Source organism: Staurois parvus, unplaced genomic scaffold (genome assembly GCF_062004578.1).
Source record: "Staurois parvus isolate SC_StPar_1 unplaced genomic scaffold, SC_StPar_1.0 ptg000827l, whole genome shotgun sequence".
Classification (NCBI taxonomy): Eukaryota; Metazoa; Chordata; class Amphibia; order Anura; family Ranidae; genus Staurois; species Staurois parvus.
This window is the reverse complement of record NW_028318623.1, coordinates 8,562,472-8,587,784: the sequence shown is the minus strand read 5'-3', so window position 1 is coordinate 8,587,784 and position 25,313 is coordinate 8,562,472. Positions and strand designations below refer to the sequence as shown.

The window sequence follows — 25,313 nt, the reverse complement described above, 5'->3', positions numbered from 1 at the left end:
AGTGGGAGGAATAGTGCCCCATCATTGGTATCAGTGGGAGGAATAGTGCCCCATCATTGGTGTTAGTGGGAGGAATAGTGCCCCATCATTGGTGTCAGTGGGGTGGGGGGGATAGTGCCCCATCATTGGTGTCAGTGGGGGGGGATAGTGCCCCATCGTTGGTGTAAGTGGGGGGAGGAATAGTTCCCCATCGTTGGTGTCAGTGGGGGGGGGGGGGGGGAGGAAATAGTGCTCCATCATTGGTATTAGTGACACCAATGATGGGGCACTATTCCTCCCACTGACACCAATGATACTTACCTTGCTGACTCCTGCTCCAGCCTGGGCTCGCTCCCTCCCTCTCCCATCTACAGCCAGCATACCTGGCTGCAGCAGCACCATCTGCACGTTACAGACACTTACCTGTCAGCTGTCTTCCTTCTCCGGCCGCTCCCTCGCTCGATCTTCTTTGATCTTCGCGCTGCTGCTCGGCTCCTCCTCTCCAAGCTCCACCTCCTCGCCGGTGATTGGCCGCCTATGTGCCTCTCCTGAGCTACAGTTCTGGTGGCCAATCACTGGCGAGGAGGCGGAGCTGTTCAGTGATCCCGGGGATGTGGCCAGATGACAGGGGCGGCATGTCATCCCGCGCACACATCGCGGTCCAGGGAAATGTGGACGTATCTGCATGTGGGCGGACCTGCCTGGAGACTGATAGAGGAGCGGTGTCTCGGTTCCTAAGACCATCGGAAATATGTGTTTTCCGATGGTCTTAGGAGACCCCTGTGAAAGGGTTGTTCGACCCCCAAAGGGGTCGCGACCCACAGGTTGAGAACCGCTGCTGTATATAGTGCAAACAGTGCTATGTGTCATACATCACACAACAGAAATGTGAATAGCACTTATTATTCATTTGGGATTGGATCCCTCAAGTGTGGATTGTAGGGGGATTGAGTGTTGTGCACTTTTACTTACTTTTATCACATATATATTTTTTGTTTTTTTTGCATTTTATTTTATTTTTGGTAGTATCAATATATTTATTTGTTTAGTGCTACACTGTGTGTATCAATTAGTGCATTACAGAGACTTTTTTTTAATATAGGGAAAATGTAAGGAAACAGTAAAAACTTTAGCAGATTTTCAGTATCCTAAAGAGATACTAAAGCTTTTTTTTAAAAAAAAAAAACCCAAAAACAGCAAATAACAAACATGTCTATACTTACCCGCCCTATGCAGTGGTTTTGCACAGCAGTCTGGATCCTCTTTTTTTTGGGTCCCTGCTCCTCCCCATCGAGCAGTGCCCCCAGGGAAAGCTGTTTGCCCTGGGGGCACTGCTGCGTGCTCCTCCCTGAGCCACTGCTCTGAGTCCATAAGACATGGCTTGGCCCGGCCCCCGCTCTCTTCTCATTGGCTCACTAGGGGGGGGGGGATGCTTCACACAGAAAGTTTTCTATCTTCATGTATAGAATACATGATGATAAAGAAAAACCTTGAATCTTTACAACCACTTTAAGTTCAAAGCGCTGAGCAAACTGTTGGCGCTATATAAATCCTGTATTATAATAATAATTGAAAGCACAGCCAAAACATGGAAAAAAGCACATATACACTATATTGTCAAAAGTATTGGTCGGTCGGCCTTCACACACACATGAACTTTAATGGCATCCCAATCTTAGTCCATAGGGTTCAATATTGAATTGGCCCCACCCTTTACCACCCAGTGGTCCTTTAACCACTTCCAGTCCGGACACTTTTACCCCCTTCCTGTCCAGGCCAATTTTCAGCGCTATCACACTTTGAAGGACAATTGCGCGGTCATACAACACTGTACCCATATGAGTTTTTTAGCATTTTTTTGAGACAGATAAAACTTTATTTTTATTTTGGTGGTATTTATTCACCACTGACATTTTTTTTTCTATATACCTGTAAATGAAAAAGTCTCAACATTTTGAAAAGTGTATAAAATTTTTCAAATAAATAATCTTTTTTCATAAATCTTGGCCAAAATGTATTCAGTTATCTTTTGAGTAAAAAAAAATACCCCAAATTAGTTTATAACAAAATTATAATTTTTCTAAATTTTTTTTTTTTACATTTTTATTTTATTTTTTGATATTATTATTATGCTCATGCACTGCTCCCGTCCGGCCGTTTATGTACATGGGCCAGACAGGAAGTGGTTAAGGCTTCAATTACATATGAACTCTCCTAGACTTTTAGCTCCCCTGACAGCAGAAAACCGCTAAACACAGCAAAAACATGTGTACATGAGGTACTGCGTTTAGTGCTTGGACATTTATTCGTTTGATTGGCCAGAGTATTTTCCATTGACATGAATAAACAGGTTTTAGTTTTGGGGGATTTAGTTATGCTTTGATCCCCTTAGTGTCAGAGTATTTTTCTATTTGTTCTGAATCCTATACCTTTTATCATATGAAGTCTACCTCCAACTTACTATATATCATTTTTTTGTGACAGATGGGGCTTTTATTTGGCAAAAGATTTAGATACTGTGCATTTTTCTGTACTTTTTTCCCCCAACACAACATTTACAAAGTTTGCACATCCCCAGATATTTACTCCACAGTATAACTGCTAGTCTGCTGATGAGCCACTTGCCTTCCAGAGGATTTACCCCCCTTCCTGACCAGGCCATTCTGTGTGAAAAGGCACTGCGTTACTTTAACTGACAATTGCTCGATCATGCAACACTGTACATAAATTAAATTTATGTCCTTTTTTCCCACAAATAGAGCTTTCTTTTGGTGGTATTTGATCACCTGTGTTTTTTTTTTTTATTTTTGCGCTATGAACAAAAAAAAAGATGGACAATTTTGAAAAAAAAAAACCCTAATTTTTTGACTTTTGCTATACAGTAAAACATATCCAGTAAAAAAATTAAAAAAAATCTAATTTCTTCCTAAATTTAGGCGAAAATGTATTCTGCTCCATGTCTTTGGTAGAAAAAAAAAAAAAAAAAAAAAAAAAAAAATCACAATACATGTAGAAGATGAACTGGTTTACGTGAAAATTATAGCGTCTACAAATGGCGGTATATATACTGGAATTTAAATTTGTTTTTATACCAGTAATCAGCGAATTATGGCGGGACTGCGGTGGGCATTCTGACACTGGGTGGGAACTGACTAAATGCCACTGACATCCCTAGTGACACTACGGACTCATGTACACGGGGAGTTTGGAAAACTCTTCTGAATGATGGAAACTGACTTCTGGAAAATGTAGGTTAAAAAACGTCAGTTTAGCCACGTTTATGTGCGTTTGCGTTTTAGAAGCGTTTTTAAAAGATAACCTCAGGAGACCTTCCCAAATGCCCAGAATGCACTGAAAAATAGTAAAAAATTATCTATTTCAGACATTTTGAGAGAAATAGAGAGAGCAGAAGCAGATAGAGCAGTATGTGGTGAGATGACCTGTCTTTTCTGGTTGTATTCACTATGAATCCCATCATGAGTATAATGCGGCACGTTCTACCATTTTTTTCCTTCACGCGAAACCTGAAACTGACTACGTTGGTGTACTGGGTCCATTTGAATGCATGGTAAATGCTTTGCATGCATTTCTGATGAAGAAAAAGGGCTCTGGATAGCATCTGGACATGGAACAGTTAAAAAATGCTTCCAAACGCTTATAAACGCAGTTAACCGCATTTACAAGTGTTTACAAGCGTTTGGCGTTTGAAACGCTGGTAAAATCTACTCCTGAACGCAAGTTAAAAAAAACAACTGTAAACTCAACTGCCTGTAAACGACAACGTGTACATGGACACATAGGAAAGCATTAGGGAGAGTTCAGGGGCTGCTGAAAAAAAAAATGCTGAACAGCTCCTGAACGTCAGTTTATCAGCTGCAGTGTACATGAACCCTAATATAGTGATCAGTGCTAATAAAAAGCACTGACACTGTACTACTGGCACTGGGCAGGAAGGGGTTAACATCTAGGATGATCAAAGGGTTAATTGTGTGCTGTGTGTGTTTTACATTATGTATTGTGTGTGTTTTACTAGGGAGACATGCTGCTTTGTATTTCTCAGAGAAATACAAAGCAGCATGTCCTTGCTGGCAGGAGAGAGACGTGTGTTGTTTACTTCTTCTATAGGTTGGCGGGCAAGCGGTTAAAATATCATGCATAAATACAGTATGTACATAAATGAATGCAAGTCCAAACAAAAGTAAGCTGTAGACAAATAATTTTGTTTAGGATGCATTCGATTATTGAATTTTGTTTCGTCATATTCGTTATGTGGACCCGATTCGTTTTCGGGATACATTTCGTATATTCGTTGGTTTGGGTGGATTAGAAAAATTTTGCAGTGGAAGATTGCTATATATTATTGAAATGGACAAATTCAAAACACAGATTCAGTCTTTTCGGATGCTAGTCCAACCCACCAAGAGGTAAAATTGAATCGAAATAAACCGAATTGCACATGTCTACTAAGTGCAGAATGGAGCTGCAGAGTCATCATATAATCAAGAATTATACGCTTTACATAATGTTTAGTGGTTTCATACCTGAGATAACGTGTCCGGAGGTTCATAGACACTTGGATTTTCTGCCTGTTATGTAAAAAATGCAATGTATTTCTTAATTGCTGTACAACCAACATTGACACACTAATACATGTTAAACTGAAGTGCACTTAGAACTCATATTTCATTGTTTGGTAGGTGCTGAGTGCTAAAGTGGAGCTGCACCGGCCAGGGTCTCTAGCAGCACGTGCCGCATTGTTCAAGTATCCAGAGCATATCTGCACATTAGGAAAAGATTAAAGTGATTGTGTAGGTTACATTTTTTAAAAATAACATGTCATACTTACCTGCTCTGTGCAGTGATTTTGCACAGAGCAGCTACGATCCCTGCCGAGTGCCCCCAAAGCTGCTTGCTCTGGGGGCACTTGTGCCTGCTCACTCCAGAGCCATATCTGTGTGCCCGCTAGATGCCCCCCCCTCCCTGCTCACTTGCGTGAATGAGAATAATGGGAGCCAATAGCTCATGCTGCTGTCTCTAAGCCAATGAGTTGAGAGAGAGCCTCAGCTCTTGTGCACATTGCTGGATTGGGATCGGGCTCAGATGAGTAGGGAGTAGGGGAGGGAAGCTGCAGAGGAAGCTGCACTGAGAAAGTTATTCAAATCTTCACACCTTCTGCCTTTATAATCTATTTAACACTTATCTCTTAGTCTGGCAGCTTTGGAGATGCCAGGTCCACACTCCCCTAAGCTACTCCATTTCTCTCTGGGCAGACAGTGATGATATAACTCCAGCGCATGTGTAGCCAAGTGCTGGACCACAGAAACATGGAGAAGAAGACTCTTCCCTCTTTACAATCAGTTTACTTCCACTTTCTAATGCTATGCTAGATGTTATGTTGCACTATCCCCTCCAGCTAGCAGAGGAAGAACTGAAGCCTACAGATATGTATGCAGAACACTGGGAATGAAGATATTTGAAGTTCTGGAAGTAGGCCATGTTGTGGAGCTTATTGACTCATTAGACTACAAATCCCATAGACACTGTGCAGTAGAAGGAGTGGTGGAATAGTATTTTTGCTCTAGTACTTTCTTCCTCTGAGCACTAAGAGCTTGGTGGAGAGAGGGGACCACTGGTCGCATGCTGACAGAATGGAGAGGCCAGACCAGCGGGACTCGATCCTGTGACCGAGAGTGAAGATACTTGGTGCATCTACGCCACTGCCGCTAGAAGATCTGAGCATTCATCCGCTCATACCACTGCTCATAGGCACAATTCCTCCCAGTGACATCAATGATGGGTCACTACTCCTTCCACTGACACCAACGATGGGACATAATTCTTTCTAATGATAGAAACGATGGGGCACTATTCTTCCCACCTATACCACTGATAGGATGCTATTCTTCCTTCTACTGACCAGAAGCACTGTATGTAATTTTTTTACTTGCATTGACCACCAATCCTGATAAAGTATCTACTCCCAATGATGCTGAGGCATCTTCTACTTCCACTGGCCACAGTTTGACCCCCCCTAAGGTCTAAAGGACAGTAAACTGGCCCTTTGTTTGTAACAGGGGTCCCTTAAACTTTCTAAACACTGTCCTTAAAACTTTAGGAGGGTGTACTGTGGCCAGAAAAAGTCCAGGCATCAGTGGGACTAAACATTGTCCCCTCTTTGTTATAAGTCCCATTATTGCTGTCAGTGGAAGGAATAGTGTCCCATCATTGGTGTCAGTGGAAGGAATAGTGCCCCATCATTTTGTATCATTGGAAGGAATAGTGCCCCATCATTGTTGTCAGTGGAATAGTGCCCCATCACTGGTGTCAGTGGGAGGAATAGTGCCCCATCATTGCTGTCAGTGGAAGGAATAGTGCCCCATCACTGATGTCAGTAGGAGGAATAGTGCCCCATCACTGGTGTCAGTGGGAGGAACTGTACCCCATCAATGGTGTCAGTGGGCGGAATAGTGCCCCATTGTTGGTGTCAGTGGGAGGAATAGTGCCCCATCACTGGTGTCAGTGGAAGGAATAGTTCCCCATCATTGGTGTCAGTGGGAGGAATAGTGCCCCACCTTTAGTATTAGGGGGAAGAATAGTGCCCTGTTGTCAGTGTTGGTTGCAGGAACTATGCCCCACTGTTGCTGACAGTGGGTGGAATAATGTCCCAAGGGCCAGTAAAAACAAGCAGAGGGCCACATCTAGCCCCTGGGCAGCAGTTTGGAGACCACTGGTTTAGAAAGTTTGGAGACTCCTGCAATACACCATCTAAATCCTCAGGCCTTTTTAATGCAAACTGACACGTTAAATGTGTTCAAAGAACTATTATTTAAATATTTTTTTATTGGTAAATGCAAATAGAAAGTTGCAGAAATGTAAGTAACAGAAGATTGAACCACAAAACAGAGGACATGCGCATTTGGCACTCTTGTTAGTGTTCGATGCAGGGGAGACGTATGGAGACTGCAGGATTACAATAAAGGGAATGAAACAGACATGGCCACCAGAGAGCTGAATATAAAAGCTCTTCAATTGCAGACCTGTTATCCAAAATGTTGTGTAACCTGATAGGGTCACCTTGCTTAATATTATATTTTGGTATTATGGCTATGTGTATACAATCTTTTTTCAAACAGAAAATATACAACACTGGATTCTCAGAGCACTAGGGATTAACTAAAAAGTCAACATTGTTTTGATTATCTTTTTTGAAGTCTCTCAATAAAACCTCATATACAGTATACATTTCAGCATGACCTTTCGAGCTCTGCAAACCAATTTATTCTTACATAGGGGCATATCGATAGAGATAAATAACAAATAGGTACCTAAACCTTCACCTGTTGGCTAAAAATAAAGGGGAACACAAAATATATGACATAAATATGAAAGACTAATTCTCACTAGAACCTCCTGTATAAACTTCAGCTTGAGCTATTGAGTTCAGCATACCAGGATCTCCAAACTTTTCAAAGGGCCAGTTTACTGTCTTTAAGACTTTGGGTGGCCAGATTGTGACCAGTTGGGGTATACAATGTCCTAGGCCCAGCATCAGTGAGAATAAACATAGGTTGGTGGTCAGTAGAATTAGGAATAGTGCCCTCATAGGTGTCAGTGGGAGAAATAGTGCCCCATCGTTGGTCTCAATTGGAGGAATAGTGCCCCATCATTGGTGTCAGTGGAAGGAATAGTACCCCATCATTGGTGTCAGTGGGAGGAATAGTGCCCTATTGTTCGTATCAGTGGGAGAAATAGTACCCCATTGTTGGTGTTAGCGGGAGGAACAGTGACCTGTCATTGGTGTCAGTGGAAGGAATAATGCCTCATTGAGAGAAATGGTGCCGCAATGGCCGGATAAAGGCTAGCAAAGGGCCGCATCAAGCCCTCGGGCCACAGTTTGGAGACCTCTGGTTTACATAAAGGCAAATAAATAAAGATAAACAAGTGTAAAGGAGCATAAAGCAAAGTGGTTCAAAAAAAGGGGAATACAAAAAATAAATATACAATATTGACCAGACTAAAAATTTTTTTTTTTTTTAATCCTGACCATAATAAACAATGAAAGCAGATTTTTCATTTGGCTGGCTGTTCCTGAAACCTGCTTATGTCACTACCAGGTAAAAAAGATCATGACAGCCCAGGTCCTGCCAGCTAAGACTATAGCAGCTGGTGAGTATAACTCAACTTTTTTCTTTTTTTCTCTTTTAAAAAAAAAAAGTATTTGCAGTTTGGGATTATTTCCTAAATCTTTAATCAACCCCCTCCCCCACCAACACACACAGTCATATACACGCACTAACAAACATTACCTGTGTGGGAAGATCTCTTCGTGGTAAAGCCACTCCGCTCTCCAGGATAGTAGAATAATGATTATTATTTGTTTCAGCAGAGTTACAGTTCATTGCAGTGATTTCTAAAGGAAAAAAAAAAAGTTCAGTAAATACATCAATGTATAGTGAAAATCTGTTAACGAAGTGCAGCGCTACCCCCGCAGGAGCAGTTGAATTTGACCTTGGTCCCCCCTAAGCTTTTCACGGCCTGGCAACACACATTTTCTCTCAGTCAGTAAAACAGTCCTTGAGCTTGTTTTTGTTGTTTTTATTAAGGTTAACAACTTGGATGGGGTATAGGGGTATATGGAATGCCCAAGGAACTGTAAAACTTGAGGACAACTTCCTAGCAGCAACACTGTGCAAAAATGAGGACCAAAAATTATCAACTATCTCTTTGGGGGGCACTGATGTCCTCCTCAGACCCCAGATGAATCCTCTCTCTTTCACCCAGCTATCCTAAAGGTATCCCTGGGCAAAGGGATTCCTAAAGCTGACAATTAAGTAATCCTGGATGACAACTAGTTGGATATTGCACCTGACTGCCCTCTCCCTTATCTGGCCAAGGGGGCGTAGAAGTACTCACACGGCCCTGTCCTGTTATCTTGGTGGGTTGCAGCTGCTTTCAGGCCTTATGCTGGGCTGCCTCCTTCCTGGCTGACAGGCTGTCCTCCCTAGGAGACTTGTGGTACAGTGGAGATCCTTTCGCCCAGTACCTGCCTGAAGGTAGACTCCCCTCCTTGAGGCCTCCTCCCAGGCTCCACACTCCAGCACTTTCCTTTAGTCCATCTTCCACTCCGACTCCTCTGCTGCTCAGGCTCTTCCACATTTAAAGGGTTGCTCTTAGCCACTATGCCTGACCTCCTGCCTGGGGATTGGTCAAGTTCCCTTAAAAATGCAAATCTAGGCCTCCTCCACCCCTCTTCCAGAACATTCCAGCAGTTTCTAGAGGGGTGGGAGGGCTCAAGAAGCTGTGATCTGTAGGGCCTCCTAGCCTGTCCTGAGGTAACCTCTCTACCTCATTCTCAGGCTGACTCATCCCAGGCTTCTAGCAAGCCTCTGACTCACAAAAATCCTATCTAGCTAACCTAGAAAGCACTATAGATGAATAGCGAAGAATCAATTTATTTTAATTCTAATTTAAAAGTGCTTTCAAACAAGGAGCATCGCAATCCTATTTATCTTTGGGCTTGCGCACACCATTAGCCTTTCAATTCTGTCCGTTCACACTACTGCATGCAGTACTTTTTCACCACAATGCTGCTGTGGTGAATAACTACAGTTTTGTGGAAAAAAATGAGGAAATAAAAAAAACATATACAATTGCTACACAAGTCAGATTATAATTGGATGTTATTAAAAATAATCTTTCCTTTTCAATCTATAAGGAAATCTATAATTTTCTGTAAAATTCAATACAATATGGCAACCTAGAGGTGTCCTGTACACAGATGGACAACAAAAATAACGTCATCTACTGCCTCCCACCTCTGAGATAGTTATATATTGAAAATACCCTTTTCGTACAAACACATATAAATATATCCATCATCTAGGTCAGTGTTTCTCAACATTTTTAAGTCAAGGCACCCTTTAAAATTATGGACAATCCCGAGGCACCCTTTAAAATTAGAATAGTTTTTCACATTTTAGAATGGGGTGCCCTTTTAAAATTATGGACAGTCTTGAGTCACCCCATTTTAGAAGAGGGCGCTTCAAGACTGTCCATAATTTTAAAAGGGCACCCCATTCTAAAATGTGAAAAACTATTCTAATAGCTTTATATAACGCAGCAACATCCACACATGTAGGACACTCCGAAGTCTGATCCATTATGCTCCCCAATCTGCAGATCCCATCCATCCTGCGGGGATCGTCGGCATGAAACCTATACGGGGTGACACCGGACCCGCGCCACGAAAAGGTAAGTTGGAAAGAAAGCCGACGATCCCTGCAGGGTGGATCGGATCCATCCTGCGGAGATCGTCGGCTTGCTTTACAACTTACAGTACCTTTTCGTGGAGCGGGTCCAGTGTCACCCCAATGCGGTCGGCCACACCCCCCGCACCTGCCTCGGGCTTACTAGGAGCAGAAAAAATGCTAGAACCTCCGGCAGAAAAAGTGGAAATAAAGCATAAAAAAATGCTCATAGTGGCTCATATTACATAAGGATTTAAGAGCGTTTATGGGCATTTGCTTTCATAATATTCCCGTCTGTTCATTTTTCAGTGTACACTTGAAAATGCCAAAAGCTCCTACATGCTGCATTTATAAGCATTTATGAGCGTTTAGCAGGTTTTTTTTTCTCCTGAAAACTCCTCTCAAAAACACGTGTGATTTTTTTTCTATCTGCCTCTGAACTCTTCTCAACAAATATGCCTCTAAACTCCTTAATGTGTATGGACACATAGGGGTTGATTTACTAAAGGTAAATAGGCTGTGCACTGCAAGCAGGGGTGTATTTACCACAAGACAAACAAGGCACTTGCCTAGGGCATCATTTTTCAGGGGGGCAGCACTTCCCTCCAGAAGAAGGGATGAAAGAAGGGACACGTGCCATGGGAACTAGGTGGGATCCAAGAGAGGCTGCGGGCTGCTTGATGCTGTATGTAGAGCCTGACTCTCGTTCCCGGGGATTTCCGGAGCTTTGAAGATGAGTGTCTCTCTCTATCGCTGGGGGGGGGGGGGGGGGGGGGGGAGGTAGTGGAAGGCTCTCCCGGGTGGGGGGCAGGTGTATTGTTGGTCAATGTCAGGCTCTTTCTGCGGGAGGTAGGAAGGGGGGGGGGGGTGTTGGTCATGGGGGCAGACGATTTTTGTGTTGTCTAGGGCAGCACAAAACCTAAATACACCACTGACTGCAAGTGCAGTTGCTCTAGATCCGAAGGGAAGCTCTACAATTTCTTTCATCCAGTCATGTGCAAGCAAAGGCCCCCTTCTTCAGAGCTTCCAAACGCATTAGCTTTTCGACCAGACAGTTCCACAATGGAACGCATCATCCAAGGCTGAAATATTCATGCTATGTGTCTGCCGATTATAATCATTTATGAATATGTATTTGTCTCTTTGGTTTGAATACATTTTATGGTGCTAATGCAGGAGGAGTTTGCACCCTCTTGTGTGTGTTTGTCTAGTTTTTTTTTTTTTGTCAAAGCTTCATTGAAGTTAGAAGCTGATTGGCTATCATGCACAGCTGCACCAGACTTTGCACTCTGCAGTTTTGGTAAACCCACCCCAGTGTGCTGCAGTGCTGTACCACAGAGCACTCTTAGGCCTAGTTTACACATGTGGTTGGCGTGGGGGTGTGTGGTAAAAATATTGGTTGAGTCACAGTTTTACCACCATCTGACTGGTCACCTTAGCCAGTAGTGTATTTAGGTTTTGTGCTGCCCTAGGTAACAGAAAAATCGTCTGCCCCCACAGACACCGACCAATACCCACCGCCCCCCTTCCCTGCGGAGCGAGCCAGACATTGACCAACAACACTCCTGCCCCCCCATATATAGATAGAAAGAGACACTCATCTGTACAGCTCGAGACATCCCTGGGAATGAGAGTCAGGCTCTACTTACACCATCAAGCAGCCTCTCTCAGATCCCACCTGGTTGCCATTGCGCGTGTTCCTTCTTCCATCTCTTCTTCTGGGGGGAGGTGCTGCCCCCCTGAAAAATGCCACCCTAGTGCCTTGTTTGCCTTGCGGTAAATACACCCCTGACCTTAATCTAACACTGTGGCTAGAGAGGGTTAGCACACATGCCACACCTGCTATGCTTTACCTCACAGCCAGGGCAAAATTTATACCACAAGCAGGGGTGGACTGACAACTCATGGGGCCCCCAAGCAATAGGAAATCATGGGGCCCCTTTGTCCTTGCCCACACTCAAACCACACCCAAAAAAGTCTATGAAAGGTACCAGGGGCATCTCATGGGGCCCACTACTGACCCCAGGCCCCCGGGCAGTGCCCGGGTGCCCAAATGGTCAGTCCGCCCCTGACCACAAGTCATGTTTGGTGGGCAATAATTCAAATCCTGGGCTTAGAGCTGGACCACGGCTGTTCAACATTGACTGTGGCCTGGAAACTGAGGATCACTGAAACCTGGGGCTGGTTTGAAATGGCCCTAAAATAAATATCTGATATCCTGACACCTTTTTTAAAATGGTACCTGTGATTAGGTATTCTGCTGATACTTCCTGGTCTAGTGTCTCCAAGCAACCTTCAACAAGTAAGGCTTTATTACTTACCCTGAATTCGCATGCCACATTCATCCCTTGGTGTTTGATTACCTTTGTTGGGAGTGCGAATAACAAGGACGACAGTAAGCGCAATCACCGCCAAAACAGCAATACAACCAATCACTATGCCAGCTATGGCTCCAGCTGAGAGTGTGTCATTACCATCTGTAAGCACGGAATCAGACAAATATTACTTTGCTTATGTATTATGGTGATACAATATTATTGGAACAATAACATGCAGTAACCTATATTATAGTGCCTTGAAAGAATATTCATACCCCTTGAAATTTTCCACATTTTGTCATGTTACAACCAAAAATGTAAATGTATTTTATTGGGATTTTATTTGATAGACCAACACAAAGAGGCACATAATTGTGAAGTGAAAAACGATAAATGGTTTTCAGAATTTTTTACAATTAAATATCTGAAAATTGTGGCGTGCATTTGTATTCAGCCACCTTTAGTCTGATACCCCTGGCTAAAATCTAGTGGAACCAATTGCCTTCAGAAGTCACCTAATTTGTAAATAGAGTCCATCTGTATGTAATTTAATATCAGTATAAATACAGCTGTTCTGCGAAGCCCTCAGAGGTTTGTTAGAGGATAGTGAACAAACAGAATCATGAAGGTCAAGGAATACATCAGACAGATCCGGGGTAAAATTGTGGAGAAGTTTAAAGAAGAGATAGAGTATTACAAAATATCCCAAGCTTTGAATCTCTCATGGAGGACTGTTCAATATATCATCCGAAAATGGAAAGAGTATGGCACAACTGCAAACCTACCAAGACATGGCTGTCCACCTAAACTGACAGGCCGGGCAAGGACAGCATTCATCAGAGAAGCAGCCAAGAGGCCCATGGTAACTCTGGAGGAGCTGCAGAGATCCACAGCTCAGGTGGGAGAATCTGTCCACAGCACAACTATTAGTCGTGCACTCCACAAATTTGGCTTTTATGGAAGAGTGACAAGAAGAAAGCCATTGCTGAAAGAAAGCCATAAGAAGTCCTGTTTGCAGTTTGCGAGAAGCCATGTGGGGGACACAGCAAACATGTGGAAGAAGGGGCTCTGGTCAGATGAGACCAAATTGAACTTTTTGCCTAAAAGCAAAACTAACCCTGCCCATCACCCTGAACACACTATCCCCACCATGAAACATGGTCAGGGAAGCTTGTCAGAGTTGATGGGAAGATGGATGGAGCCAAATATAGGCCAATCTTGGAAGAAAACCTGTTAAGAGTCTGCAAAAGACTTGAGACTGGGGGGGAGGTTCACCTTTCAGCAGGACAATGAACCTAAACATCCGGCCAGAGCTACATTGGAATGGTTTAGATCAAAGCATACTCATGTGTTAGAACGGCCCAGTCAAAGTTCAGACCTAAATCCAATTGAGAATCTGTGGCAAGACTTGGAAATTGCTGTTCACAGACGCTCTCCATCCAATCTGACAGAGCTTGAGCTATTTTGCAAAGAAGAATGGGCAAATGTCCCTCTCTGGATGTGCAAAGCTGGTAGAGACATCCCCAAAGAAACTTGCAGCTGGAATTGCAGCGAAAGGGGGTCCTACAAAGTATTGACTCCAGAGGGCTGAATACAAATGCACACCACACTTTTCAGATATGCGTTTGTAAAATATGTTGAAAACCATTTATCATTTTCCTTCCACTTCACAATTATGTGCCACTTTGTGTTGGTCTATCACATAAAATCCCAATAAAGTACATTTACGTTTTTGGTTGTAACATAACAAAATGTGGAAAGTTTCAAGCGGTATAAATACATTTTCAAGCCACTGTATATTACACCTTTTACTGCTATAGGTCAGTGTGAGCAACAGCTAAACATGGACTTTACTAACAATTTGCTATTTAATATGTTGAATATAAACCCTTGTGGCTAAAAGGGCCAATATGTAACTTTTCTCTAGAAATCTAACAGAGCAACAATATTACAAAAATCTATAAACACAGTGAATGGTGGTGTTTCCATTGACACTATAGGATAATTTTATGTCAGAGGTACTAGGAATCTAATGAGTATGACTCCTTTCAAATGGGTGGCAAAGGTGGTAACATCACTAAACAAATATGGCCGTGTCGATATTTAGTCAGTAATAGAATCACATTCCCACCCCATTTTACACAGTATATACACTATAAAGCCTAGTACACACAATGAGAAAATCGAAAATATTTCGGAGTGACTGTGTGATCATTAGCGCACAGCTTTCAAGAGCCGATCATGACAGTTCATGAAAAATTATCCAAAGGGACAAGTCGCCTGATCTTTTTCAGACGATTATTATACTGATTACATGAAAATCGTTTGTTCTGGTATTATAGGAGAAACATTTTCTCGTACGATAACAGAACAAACAATTTTCATTTATTATATATTCGTCTGAAAAAAATCAAGCGACCAAGAGCAGGCATGCTCAAAAACGAAAGAATACATTACAATACAATATATTGCATCACTTCTGAAGTTGTAGTCTGTCTTACGAGAATTTTTGTAGCTTTTAGTAACCTCTTCAATTTCAATATTTATTTATTTCAGGTTCTTATATAGCGCCGTCAATTTACGTAGTGCTTCTACATATATATTGTACTTTCACATCAGTCCCTAACCGTCAAGGGGCGTACAATCTAAAGTCCCACACTCACACATACTAGGACCAATTTAGACAGGAGCCAATTAACCTACCAGCATGTCTTTGGAGTGGAAGTGGAGTGTGAGAGGAAACTGGAGTACCCGTAGGAAACCCACGCAGTCACAGGGAGAACATGCATACTCCAGGCAGGTGGTGCCGTGGTTGGGATTCGAACCAGTGACCCTAGTACTGCCAGGCGGACGTGCTAACCATTTAGCCGCTGTGCTGCCCATAGATATGGAGACTAGCAGGCAAAAACAACCCCCAGACAATCATTTGTCTGATATTTTCATAGTGTGCACCAGGCTTTAACCTAATGACAACTCCAGAGAGCTGTCATTAGTGGCAGAGTACACTGTGTGTGAGCTGGCATATCGATGGGCTTTTTCTTTTGACTATCGATGGGCAACATTCATCTTGATTGAAGATGGATTTACAACACTGTTTTTTGTTTTTAACAAAAGGACTTATCAAAAACTTGAGCTGAGTGTTTTTATATACAGCTGACTTTTTTGTGAATGGGTTTACTTTGTATGGATTTGTGGGTTTATCTCTAGTTGAATAAAGCACATAAATTAAATATTGTTTGCAATGTAAGGCTTTTGACAGAGCTCTGGCTAGATGGGGGTCAGTGATCTTTAGAGTGCAGGTAGATTTTCAAGCTTCTTGGAAAATCTCCCTTGCAGCAGTTTTTATTGAATAAAATAGAAAAGTACTGCACTTGTATAATCATAAGCATGACAGAATATTGAATGACTTAGATCTCTTTTACAAAGGCGGTTCAATTTGGTCCACCTGGCTTTTTTTGGTGGACCTGTTTGGACCATTCATTATGCTCTATGAAGCAGCAGTTGTAAATGGACTTGTGTCCTTCTATAACTGCTTACATTTGATCCGATCTGCTAAAAACAGGTGGATGGGGATCCATTCCTCATCCATCTAGTGGATTGAATGGCAGTCAGGTGTAAATTGAGAGGTGGTCCATTTACATGCAACCTTCCATAAAAGTCTGCTCTATAAAAGTGGAGTGAACATGGACCAGCCATCCACTTGCTCAGCAGGGATCAGGGGACAGATTCTCCTGGTGGAGTCTGCCCCATGTGGAAGGGGCCTTACTAAATGTTGGCCAGATATCTCTCTCCCAATCATCAATAATCTGACTGTCTATGGCCACTTATAGACTTTTACTATTGTAAGCTCCTTACGACTTCCCCTCTCTTATCATAGCTCTTTAGTAACCCTAAAATAGCAGCTGTGAAAACTCAGACTGAACAACCAGAAGTAGTGCCCTGCTCTAGACAGCATAAATTTAGTTTTTGACTGTCTTTACTCAATGGAGCAGCAATCTATTTTCTAGGTCTGGCCAGGTTTCCCTAAGCTTGGTAGTTGATTACTGCTGCCTGTGTCTGGAAGAAGCTTCCAGAAATAGAGTAGAAATAAAGACAATCCTTGGGGGGCTACAAGAAGGTGGCTGGGGAGAAGATAAATGTTTGGGAGGCTTGTTCAGCCGGGACTTCTCCTGGGGCTGCTGCCTTTGAGGGGTACCCTGTGTACTGTTGCTAGGCTTCAACATTTGCGTGGCTGAGGGCCTGGAGGAATCTGGACTAAAATACATTTCCTGGAGGACACTACCTTAGGAAACTGGGCTGGATAAGGACCCTTTGCCTAGGACTCCAGGTGTGCCTGTGCTTTAAGGGTTGAATGCCAGAGATTGCTGCAAGGACTGGAACTGCTCATACAGAGTCTTAGATTAATTGGCTTTCCCTCCTTACTGCTGCTCAATGGTTCTGAAGAATCAGTCCTCTTGTACCTGCATTGTGTTTTGGAGTATTCTACACCCCCATCCCTCTCTCCTGTTTGGGCACTGCAATAAATCTACAAAAAGATATTCCCTAGATTAAACCTACGTTTGTTGGAGTTCTTGGAACTGGTATCTGGGCCTGGCAGCCTCTGAATAGGTAGAGACCTGGGTCACTTCCGGTGGCTCAAGGGGGGTGAGTGCTACACACCCATAACTCAAGTTAAAAAAAGGTGATGTGGTACCTAAATAATGTAAAACATGAACCAGCAAACACAAATGCTCCTGCACTTGGGGATGGACTCGATGCAGGCTGCAACCACATTAAGAATGTCCTGGAACATGCACACCTTGCTGCCCTCAACAGACCGGGGGTATCCAAATATACTGAATGAGGAAAGAACAAAGAGAGGGCGCACAGGCCTAGTACATTACCATAAAAAATGTTTAATAAGAAATAAAATAGGTGTTGTACTTACAAACGACAATAAAGTCAAGGCACATCATAAAAGAACAGCTGGGTCAACACCGCTGTCACGGTCTGGGTCAGGTTCAGAGACCAGTTGCTATAGCAGTGTAAAGCTTACCTTAAACCAGCAGGATAGGTACACGGGCAGGTCACCCTGGGAAATCACGCAGGCTCATCTGAGGTGCGGGGTCTAAGCATTAACCGGTTTTCACCAGAGCTCCTAATGGTGGAGATGGATTTGGCTGCGTGTCAATACCAGGCCGCAGATCTCAGGATCACCCCACCAGGGAATGAGCAAGCCGGTAACCGATAGTGGATCAAACAGATTAGGGATAAGCAGAAGCAGAGTCAAACAAGCCAAGGGTCGGTCACAGATGGTAGTGGATGAGGATGAGACGAAATCATGGTCAGGAACAAGCCAAAGGTCGGTAGCGGAGGTGTAGATGGCAGCAGGAACAATAAGCGGGATATTGGCTGGTAAGGCACAATAATCTGGCAAGGAGGAAGTGTATGGACATGGCTTATATAGGAAGTTCATGGGAGGAGCAAGGAGTTCAAGGTTCAAGAGAAAACAGGGCCAAGGCAGGATCATCCAAAGAATTGTCAAGGGAGCTGTCCAGCATTCCAGGTGGCTCAGCGAGAAGAAACATTGTCTCTCACGGCAGAAGGACCAGGTTCGATCCCAGGCTCTGACAACCGCACTGAGTAACAGTCCGTAATGGGGAATGTAGACTTCCAATAGGCTGACGCGTCTGAGGAAGAGGCAAGTCCTCGAAACACGTCAGCCTATTGGATGTCTACATTCCCCATTACGGACTGTTACTCAGTGCGGTGTTGACCCAGCTGTTCTTTTATGATGTGCCTTGACTTTATTGTCATTTGTGAGTACAACACCTATTTTATTTCTAATTAAACATTTTTTATGGTAATGTACTAGGCCTGTGCGCCCTCTCTTTGTTCTTTCCTCAATGTAAAACTGATGACCTTACTGAGCAACTCTACGGAATTTTTCCAAAACGTTTGGGACCCGTGTATAATTCACTATCGTCTGGTGGACTTTATTTGCTTTCTATTGACTGTTTAAAACCCACTTGCTAAAATATTTACTATATGCTCCAGGGAATCAGTGGGGTTTCTCCAGCCCTGAGGCCCTTACCCCCTTCCAACTGGTACTCATCATAATAAGAATGACTTGGCAATTGGGTCGCCCTAATGACATGTAAATGTATTGTATATATGGGTGATCCGGCTGATGTGGCCATGGTATGACTTTGGGTAAAAAGCTTCCGATCTTTGACTGTATCCTTGGCCAGTGCCAGTTCTCTTGCTGTTACACTTTCGGCTATTGTTTTGTTGCTTGTAAAAAACATAAACCCAGACCAGAAAAAGGAAGAGATAAACAGTTCACAAAAGCCTCTATAGAAAGGCACTGTTTGATGGGAAAGCAAGATTAACAACATGAGTCACGTTAAAAAGTAAAAGCTATAAAAATGCCATAATTTATACCCCCTCTTACAGTGCAAGGTCAATCAACTGGCCATCAGCACAATAAAGGAAGTAGGTGATATTATCTAAGGTGTGCCTATTTGTATTTAGATTTTGGACAGTTCTATGACTTTGGATGTAGGGTCACATGCTATGCCCAATGCCAATGGTGATTTATTTTTACCACAGGTCCCAGGTTGTTCTCATTTCAGTCAACTATAGTTTTATTAAAATTACGCAGCATGAGGACCTTCCCAAACTATCCAATCAATCTGTATTCAGTCAGGCAGGCCCTTGTGCTACATAGTTATTGACAGATCAGTCAAATTGTAATATGTGCAGTGAGCCTAAAGCCGAACTCGGAGCTTAATCCAATTCTGACCACTCAGCATGGGTGCCATTTAGAGAATACTTTTCATTTTCTCGATGAATGCAAAGCATTCTCAGATCAGATGAGGTGGAAAGGCGGAAAGGTGATGTCACACTCTCCACCTCGTCCAATCAGAGAATGCTTTCCCTGAATGGCATCTGTGCCAAGTGGCTGATCTGCTGTGTTCAGAATGCAGCAGGGCAGGATCCAAAATTAGCAGAGATCACTGTAGTAGTATCTAGTTCCATGATTTCCAGTTTCTAAAGCAGTGGTCTTCAAACTGCAACCCAGGGGCCAAATGTGGCCCATTGCTTGCTTTTATCTGGCCCTTGGGGCGCTATTCCTCCCACTGACACCAACAATGGGGCATAATTCCTATCTCTGCTACCAACAATAGAACAATAGAACACTATTCCTCCCACTGACACCAATAAATGGTCACTATTCCTTCCCCTGATACCAACAATGGGGCAATATTTCTCCTAGTACTCAAACTGACTCCAGGGCATTTTCTACTCTTCCTGATCACAATCTGGCCCTCTCAAAGTCTGAAGAAAAGTAAACTGACTCTTTGCTTAGAAGTTTGGAGAACCCTGTTCTAGAGAGATTTCACGGGTATGGTATATGTAAAGTTGCGATGGTCCAAACTAGACTGATATAAAACTATGTAAAAATGCCATACCTGGAAAGACTTGAAAACTGAAATTTCCTTGTAGAGCACTGAAGTGCATCACCAAGGACCCCAGACATCGCCTGTTCTGCCATTAATTTAATCTGCCACTGCACAGTACACACTGGATAGACAAGAGGGACTGCAAACCCAGGGCCCAACAGGAATAATAACTAAAAAGCCCAACCTATTATGAATAGCTCACCTTCTTTTTCTACCTCCACATTAAAGAAAAAGGAGTTGGCTCCAATTGCATTCTCAGCTTTGCACATATAACGCCCAGCCATTTCCTCCGTCATGGAGTGCACAATCAGAAATGAGGAATAATCATTAGATACAATTAAGAAATCTTCTCCTGTGGACAGTTCAGTTTGTGTTGGTTCCATCCGAAACCAGGAAAATCTGGATGGGAAGATCTGGGCAGCTTTTGTACTGCTTAAGGTAACAGGGAGGAAGACACTGCTTCCCTTTCTTCCAAACCTCGCGCTGGTATTGAACCCTGGGTATTGTGGAGTATCTGAAAGGCAAATTAACATATATAAAACAAGATAAACTTTTACACGTTCTCAGAAATTATTAAATATTTTTACCATCTGCCCCAATCAGTGTAAAGCTCACCGTACATTTTACAATCTAATCATACAATCTTTTTACAATCAACTTTAGAAGTACCTTGTCATACACAGACCTAACCAAACTATCCAAATAACCAGCATCCAGTCAGTTAGACCCTTGCACTATGTAGCTGTAGGTAGATCAAAAGCAGGGGCGGACTGACCATTTGGAAACTCGGGCACCGCCTGAGGGCCCGGGGTCAGAAGGGGGCCCCATGAGATGCCCCTGGTACCTTTTTCATAGGCTTTTTTGAGTTTGGGCAAGGACACAGGGGCCCCATGATCCCCTATTGCCCGGGGGCCCCATGAGTTGTCAGTCCGCCCCTGATCAAAAGGTATTTTAAAGTGTGGTGATCAGGGCTGCTGTTAGAAACTACAGTGCCCCATACAGCCAACCTGACAGGGCCCCCTTCAAAAATAAAAAAACTGTTTACTATGCTTCAGTTATGAATGAACACATTGAGTGATTGGTACCAGTCACTCGTGTTCATTCAGGAAAGGAAAGGGCTGGCAAATGTGACATATTTACTGGACCTTTCCCCCACTCTTCATCCTGAAGGATCCTATTGTGTTACTGCAGCTGCAGGTGGGAAGGAGAGGAGGGAAGCCAGCAGCACTGCAGGGGTGGGGGCACACAGGTGGGCCTGGGCAGCAGGGGGATACAGATGGTGCATAGGGAGGGTGATGGTTATGAAGGGTGCAATTACTGGAACCATTCCCCTGTATGGCTCCCTCTGCAGCAGCTGAAAGCAAACGGGAGGGCGAGGAGAAGAAGCCAGCTTTCAGCTGCTTCAGAGAGCCATGCAAGCGATCGGTTCCAGTAATTGCCCCTGCCGTGTTGATCCTGCCCACATTCAATTCACTCAGCTGCCTGGGCCCCCCTTTGCTGGCCTTGGCCCCATACAGGAGGACAGGTGGTACCCTCTTATCCACAACCCTGGTGGTGAGCATAAATCTCATAGCAAAATACATTTAACCTTGCTCTGGAGAACTTGTTATATGTGACAATTGGGCCTTTGCTCGAAAAAGCCTCAGGCATGCTTTGTGAATATGCAGCACATCCTCATTCATTTCTGTGGCTGGTTCCATATTCGTCCGGATGGCTGTATCTGCCAAGACTATTGGCCCAGCCACAGGAATGAATGAGGCTGCAGTCTACTTGTGCAGCAGGCACATGGCTCCAATGGGATGTTTTTCACGTAAAGCTGGGTGGGAGCTCAATGGTAGAACTTATTCCCTTGCAGTGCGGCCAGAAGGAAAAAAGGAAGGAGAAGCCAGCAGCGCTGCAGGGGGAAGCCTGCGGTAATGTAGTACAGGTGGCCCTACATATCAGAATATCAGAGAACTACAATGATACCAACAATTTACATGCTAAAAATATTTCAAATGTTTCAAAGCATTTCAGGGAGGCACATCAAGGTAATCTTAATTCTTTTCTCTATGTTGGTCTTGAACAGATTACATTCTATTCCAAATCAAAACATGAAGAAAAATAAATTAAATTTGTGTTGTTCCTCTAAACAAATTGTAGAAAAGTGAATATTAGACTGTTCAAAAAAATAGCAGTGTTTGTATTCTTCTTTACAAACTCAAACATTCACTATATAAACTGAGAAATGTTTGAAGATTTTGCTTTCCTTTGAATGACTTAATGAATATTTGGTTGTAGTCGCACTGTTTCTGAGAACTGCTGTACATCTGTGTTGCATGGAGTCAACCAACTTTTGGCACCTGTGAACAGGTATTCCAGCCCAAGATGCCCCTTTCAATTAGTGATTCATTTACACAGAATCAGCAGCATGCATGTCATGTCTGTTGGATTTCTATTACTCTACTACACCTGCTAATAAATTATTTGCCATGTAGAAATATCATTTCTACCAAAAACAGTGATTGATCAGGTTAGTGATGTCTGACTGCTATTATTTTGAACACAACTGTAGGTGTGAACCCCAGGAGACGTGAGCTTCAGGAATGATCTTTATTGCTAACTTACATTGGTCTGGCTTAGTCCGTTGTAATTATGTATCCTAAGTCTAGAGGGCCGCCAGAGATGTGGAAAACTAGTGTAGTAGCCCATGATACACACATAGCCAGGATGTCCTGCTTGAGCAGTAGAGGGGAACTACTGGAGTAAGTCCTCAGCAGTTTGTGCTATCCCTCTGTAATGCCATCCAGGTTAGTTAGGTAGGTTTTTGTCAGATGGAAGCTGAGTAGCAGCCTGGGGATGAGTCAGCCTGGGGAGAGAGGTAGTGTGGTTATATCAGGACAGGCTGGGAGATTCTAACAAGTCAGGGCTTCTGGAGCCTTCCCACCTCTCCACAAACCTGAGAGCTTTCTGGAGGAAGGGTGGAAAAGGGAAAGAAGCCCAGATCTGCATGTTTGAGGGACTCTGGCCAATCCCCTGGCAGGAGGCTGGGCATGGTGTCCAAGGCAAACCTCAAAAGTGGCAGAGCCTGTGCAGGAGGGGTAAAGTGAGTGTAGGGTGGAAGATGGAGTGAAGACTAGAGTGTGGAGCCTTAGAGGGGTAGGCAGGTGATGGATAAGAGGATCTCCACTGTGCTGTCGTCTCCATGGGAGGACATCCTGAGGCTTTGGGAAGGAGTCAGCCCAGCGAAAAGCTTGAAGGCAGCCACCAACCCACTGAGCTATCAGGAAGGACAGTGTGAGTACTCCTGGGCCAGATAAGTGGAGAGGGCAGTCAGGTGGAAAATCCAACTAGCTTCTCATCTGGGACTGTTCTATATTGCCAGCTTCTGGGTCCTCTTGCCTAGGGAATACCCTCAGCTCGGTGAAGAGGAGGATTCATCTGGGGCCCGAGGACATACACCAGAGAGCTGAAATGCTTCTAAAGGACAGACTATTTTGTCCACATAGTTTGCAGTTTCCTTGGGCATCACATACACCCCTCATACCCATCCAAGTTTTTAACCCCTTAATAAAATGACAAAACCAGGCTCAAGGACTGTTTACTGACTCTGAGTACAAAGTGTGAAAGAAAATGCGTGTTGCCTGGCTATGCAGAGCTTTAGGGGGACCCAAAACTCCTGATTCCTGCTTTAATGTTTAAGCCCACATGTGTAAAATGACCACTTGATACTTATTGTGTTCTACTGGCAACACCTCCACATGTAACCTCTGCAAAAGCTTTTAGAAACAGTGCATATATGTCTTACCAATAACCACTGAGCAGATTTCATTAGATCCCTGATGTGTTCCGCTGCAAGACAGCAGCGTTCCAAGGGGGAATTGGTTAAGTGGTATCTCAATTGCAACTCCATCCAACTTATTTAAGGTCACATTTTGGTACACCATTTGAACCTGAGCAGGTGGGTACCCTCCAGGCCAGGAACAATACAGCAGGATGCGTTGGTCTGACCCCTGGGCATCACATGTAATCTGCCCATTTGGCAGCCCTGTAATTGCAAAGCAAAGGATATTATGGCATAAGAAAAATAGAAGCAGCATATTACAAAAACTAAGGCCTCATGCACATGGGCAGAAAAAACAACTCTTTTAGAACAAATAAATGGACACTTTTCATGTCATTTCATTTCTAGCCCATAGGGAAGAAAGATATAATTGAAATATATTTTAGAAATATTCTTCACAAATATATTGACATATATTTGAAATGCTACAATTTTGTCCATATTCAATATATTTCAAAATATATTTCAATAATTAATAATATATATATAAACATATACACATACTGCATGTTGAAATGCGTATTTATTCCAAAATATATGAAAAATATTATTAAAAATACATTTCAAATGTACTGTATATCTTTAAAAATACAAATCTACTTTTTTGGAATGCATTTACAAATATATGTATATGTATATATATACTGCATGTTGAAATGTGTGTTTTATATATTACAAAATATATGAAAAATATTTTTAAAAATATATTCTTAAGATATTTTTTAACATATAAAAAAGTCATTTTAACATATATTTTTACATATATTTGTAAATGCATTCCAAAAATGTAGATTTGTATTTTTAAAGATATACAGTATTTTTGAAATTTTATTTTTATTTTTATTTCCTTCTTTACCAAAACAAGGCTGCAGTATGTGGCAGAACAGTGTAAATCCCAGAAATGGATAGACAGAAGTACAAATCATTTGGAAGGTAAAACAGTTTTGCTATGTATTTCATCTGTGTATTTAGCTATTTGCCTGGAGGCTATTGCCATTGGAGGTGATTGTCTAGTCACTTCTCTGTCCATGCTAATGCACATGGTGGCAAATATTTTTTGGTGGGTCAACTCTTGTTGTACGGAAACAATTCATTTTCTAGATGCCCCAAACACATGTCCATAGATAAAAAAAAATGTACTGTAAAGATATGCCTGAGCCAAAGACATATCCCAAATTCTAAGGCTGCCTGTAGATGGGCAGATAACTCCACCAAGAATAACGAGCAAGGAGATGTCTGCCTTATTCAAAATCAATGTTCTTGGACATATTGAATTTGTTTACAAATGATGGCAGGTCTTGCACCAGGGAAAGAGAGGGTGGGTGGTTGGGTGGACATTTGCCTATCAGGCTAGTACTAATAAAATTTGCTGGGCTGGTGACCCTGAGTGTAGATACTGTACTAAACCATTCAGACATCAATAGGAGCGACACCAGCTCTCTGTGTGACACGTGGTGGGTAATCTTATATAGGGAAACCTTTCAGCAATGACCAAGATGTT

General features: G+C 42.9%; 1 protein-coding gene across 2 annotated transcripts in view; it reads right to left on the bottom strand.

Moving 5' to 3' along the window:
• LOC149443914 (pregnancy-specific beta-1-glycoprotein 7-like) overlaps positions 1-25,313 on the bottom strand; it is a 70,274-nt gene that overhangs the window by 9,612 nt on the left and 35,349 nt on the right. For both annotated transcript variants that reach the window (XM_089655146.1, XM_089655147.1), the window contains exons 5-9: positions 23,777-24,016; positions 20,192-20,503; positions 12,590-12,703; positions 8,286-8,389; positions 4,521-4,565 (exon numbers count right to left, since the gene is read on the bottom strand). In XM_089655146.1, coding sequence (XP_089511272.1) covers positions 4,521-4,565; positions 8,286-8,389; positions 12,590-12,703; positions 20,192-20,503; positions 23,777-24,016 — 815 coding nt within the window. The remainder of the gene's footprint in view (positions 1-4,520; positions 4,566-8,285; positions 8,390-12,589; positions 12,704-20,191; positions 20,504-23,776; positions 24,017-25,313) is intronic.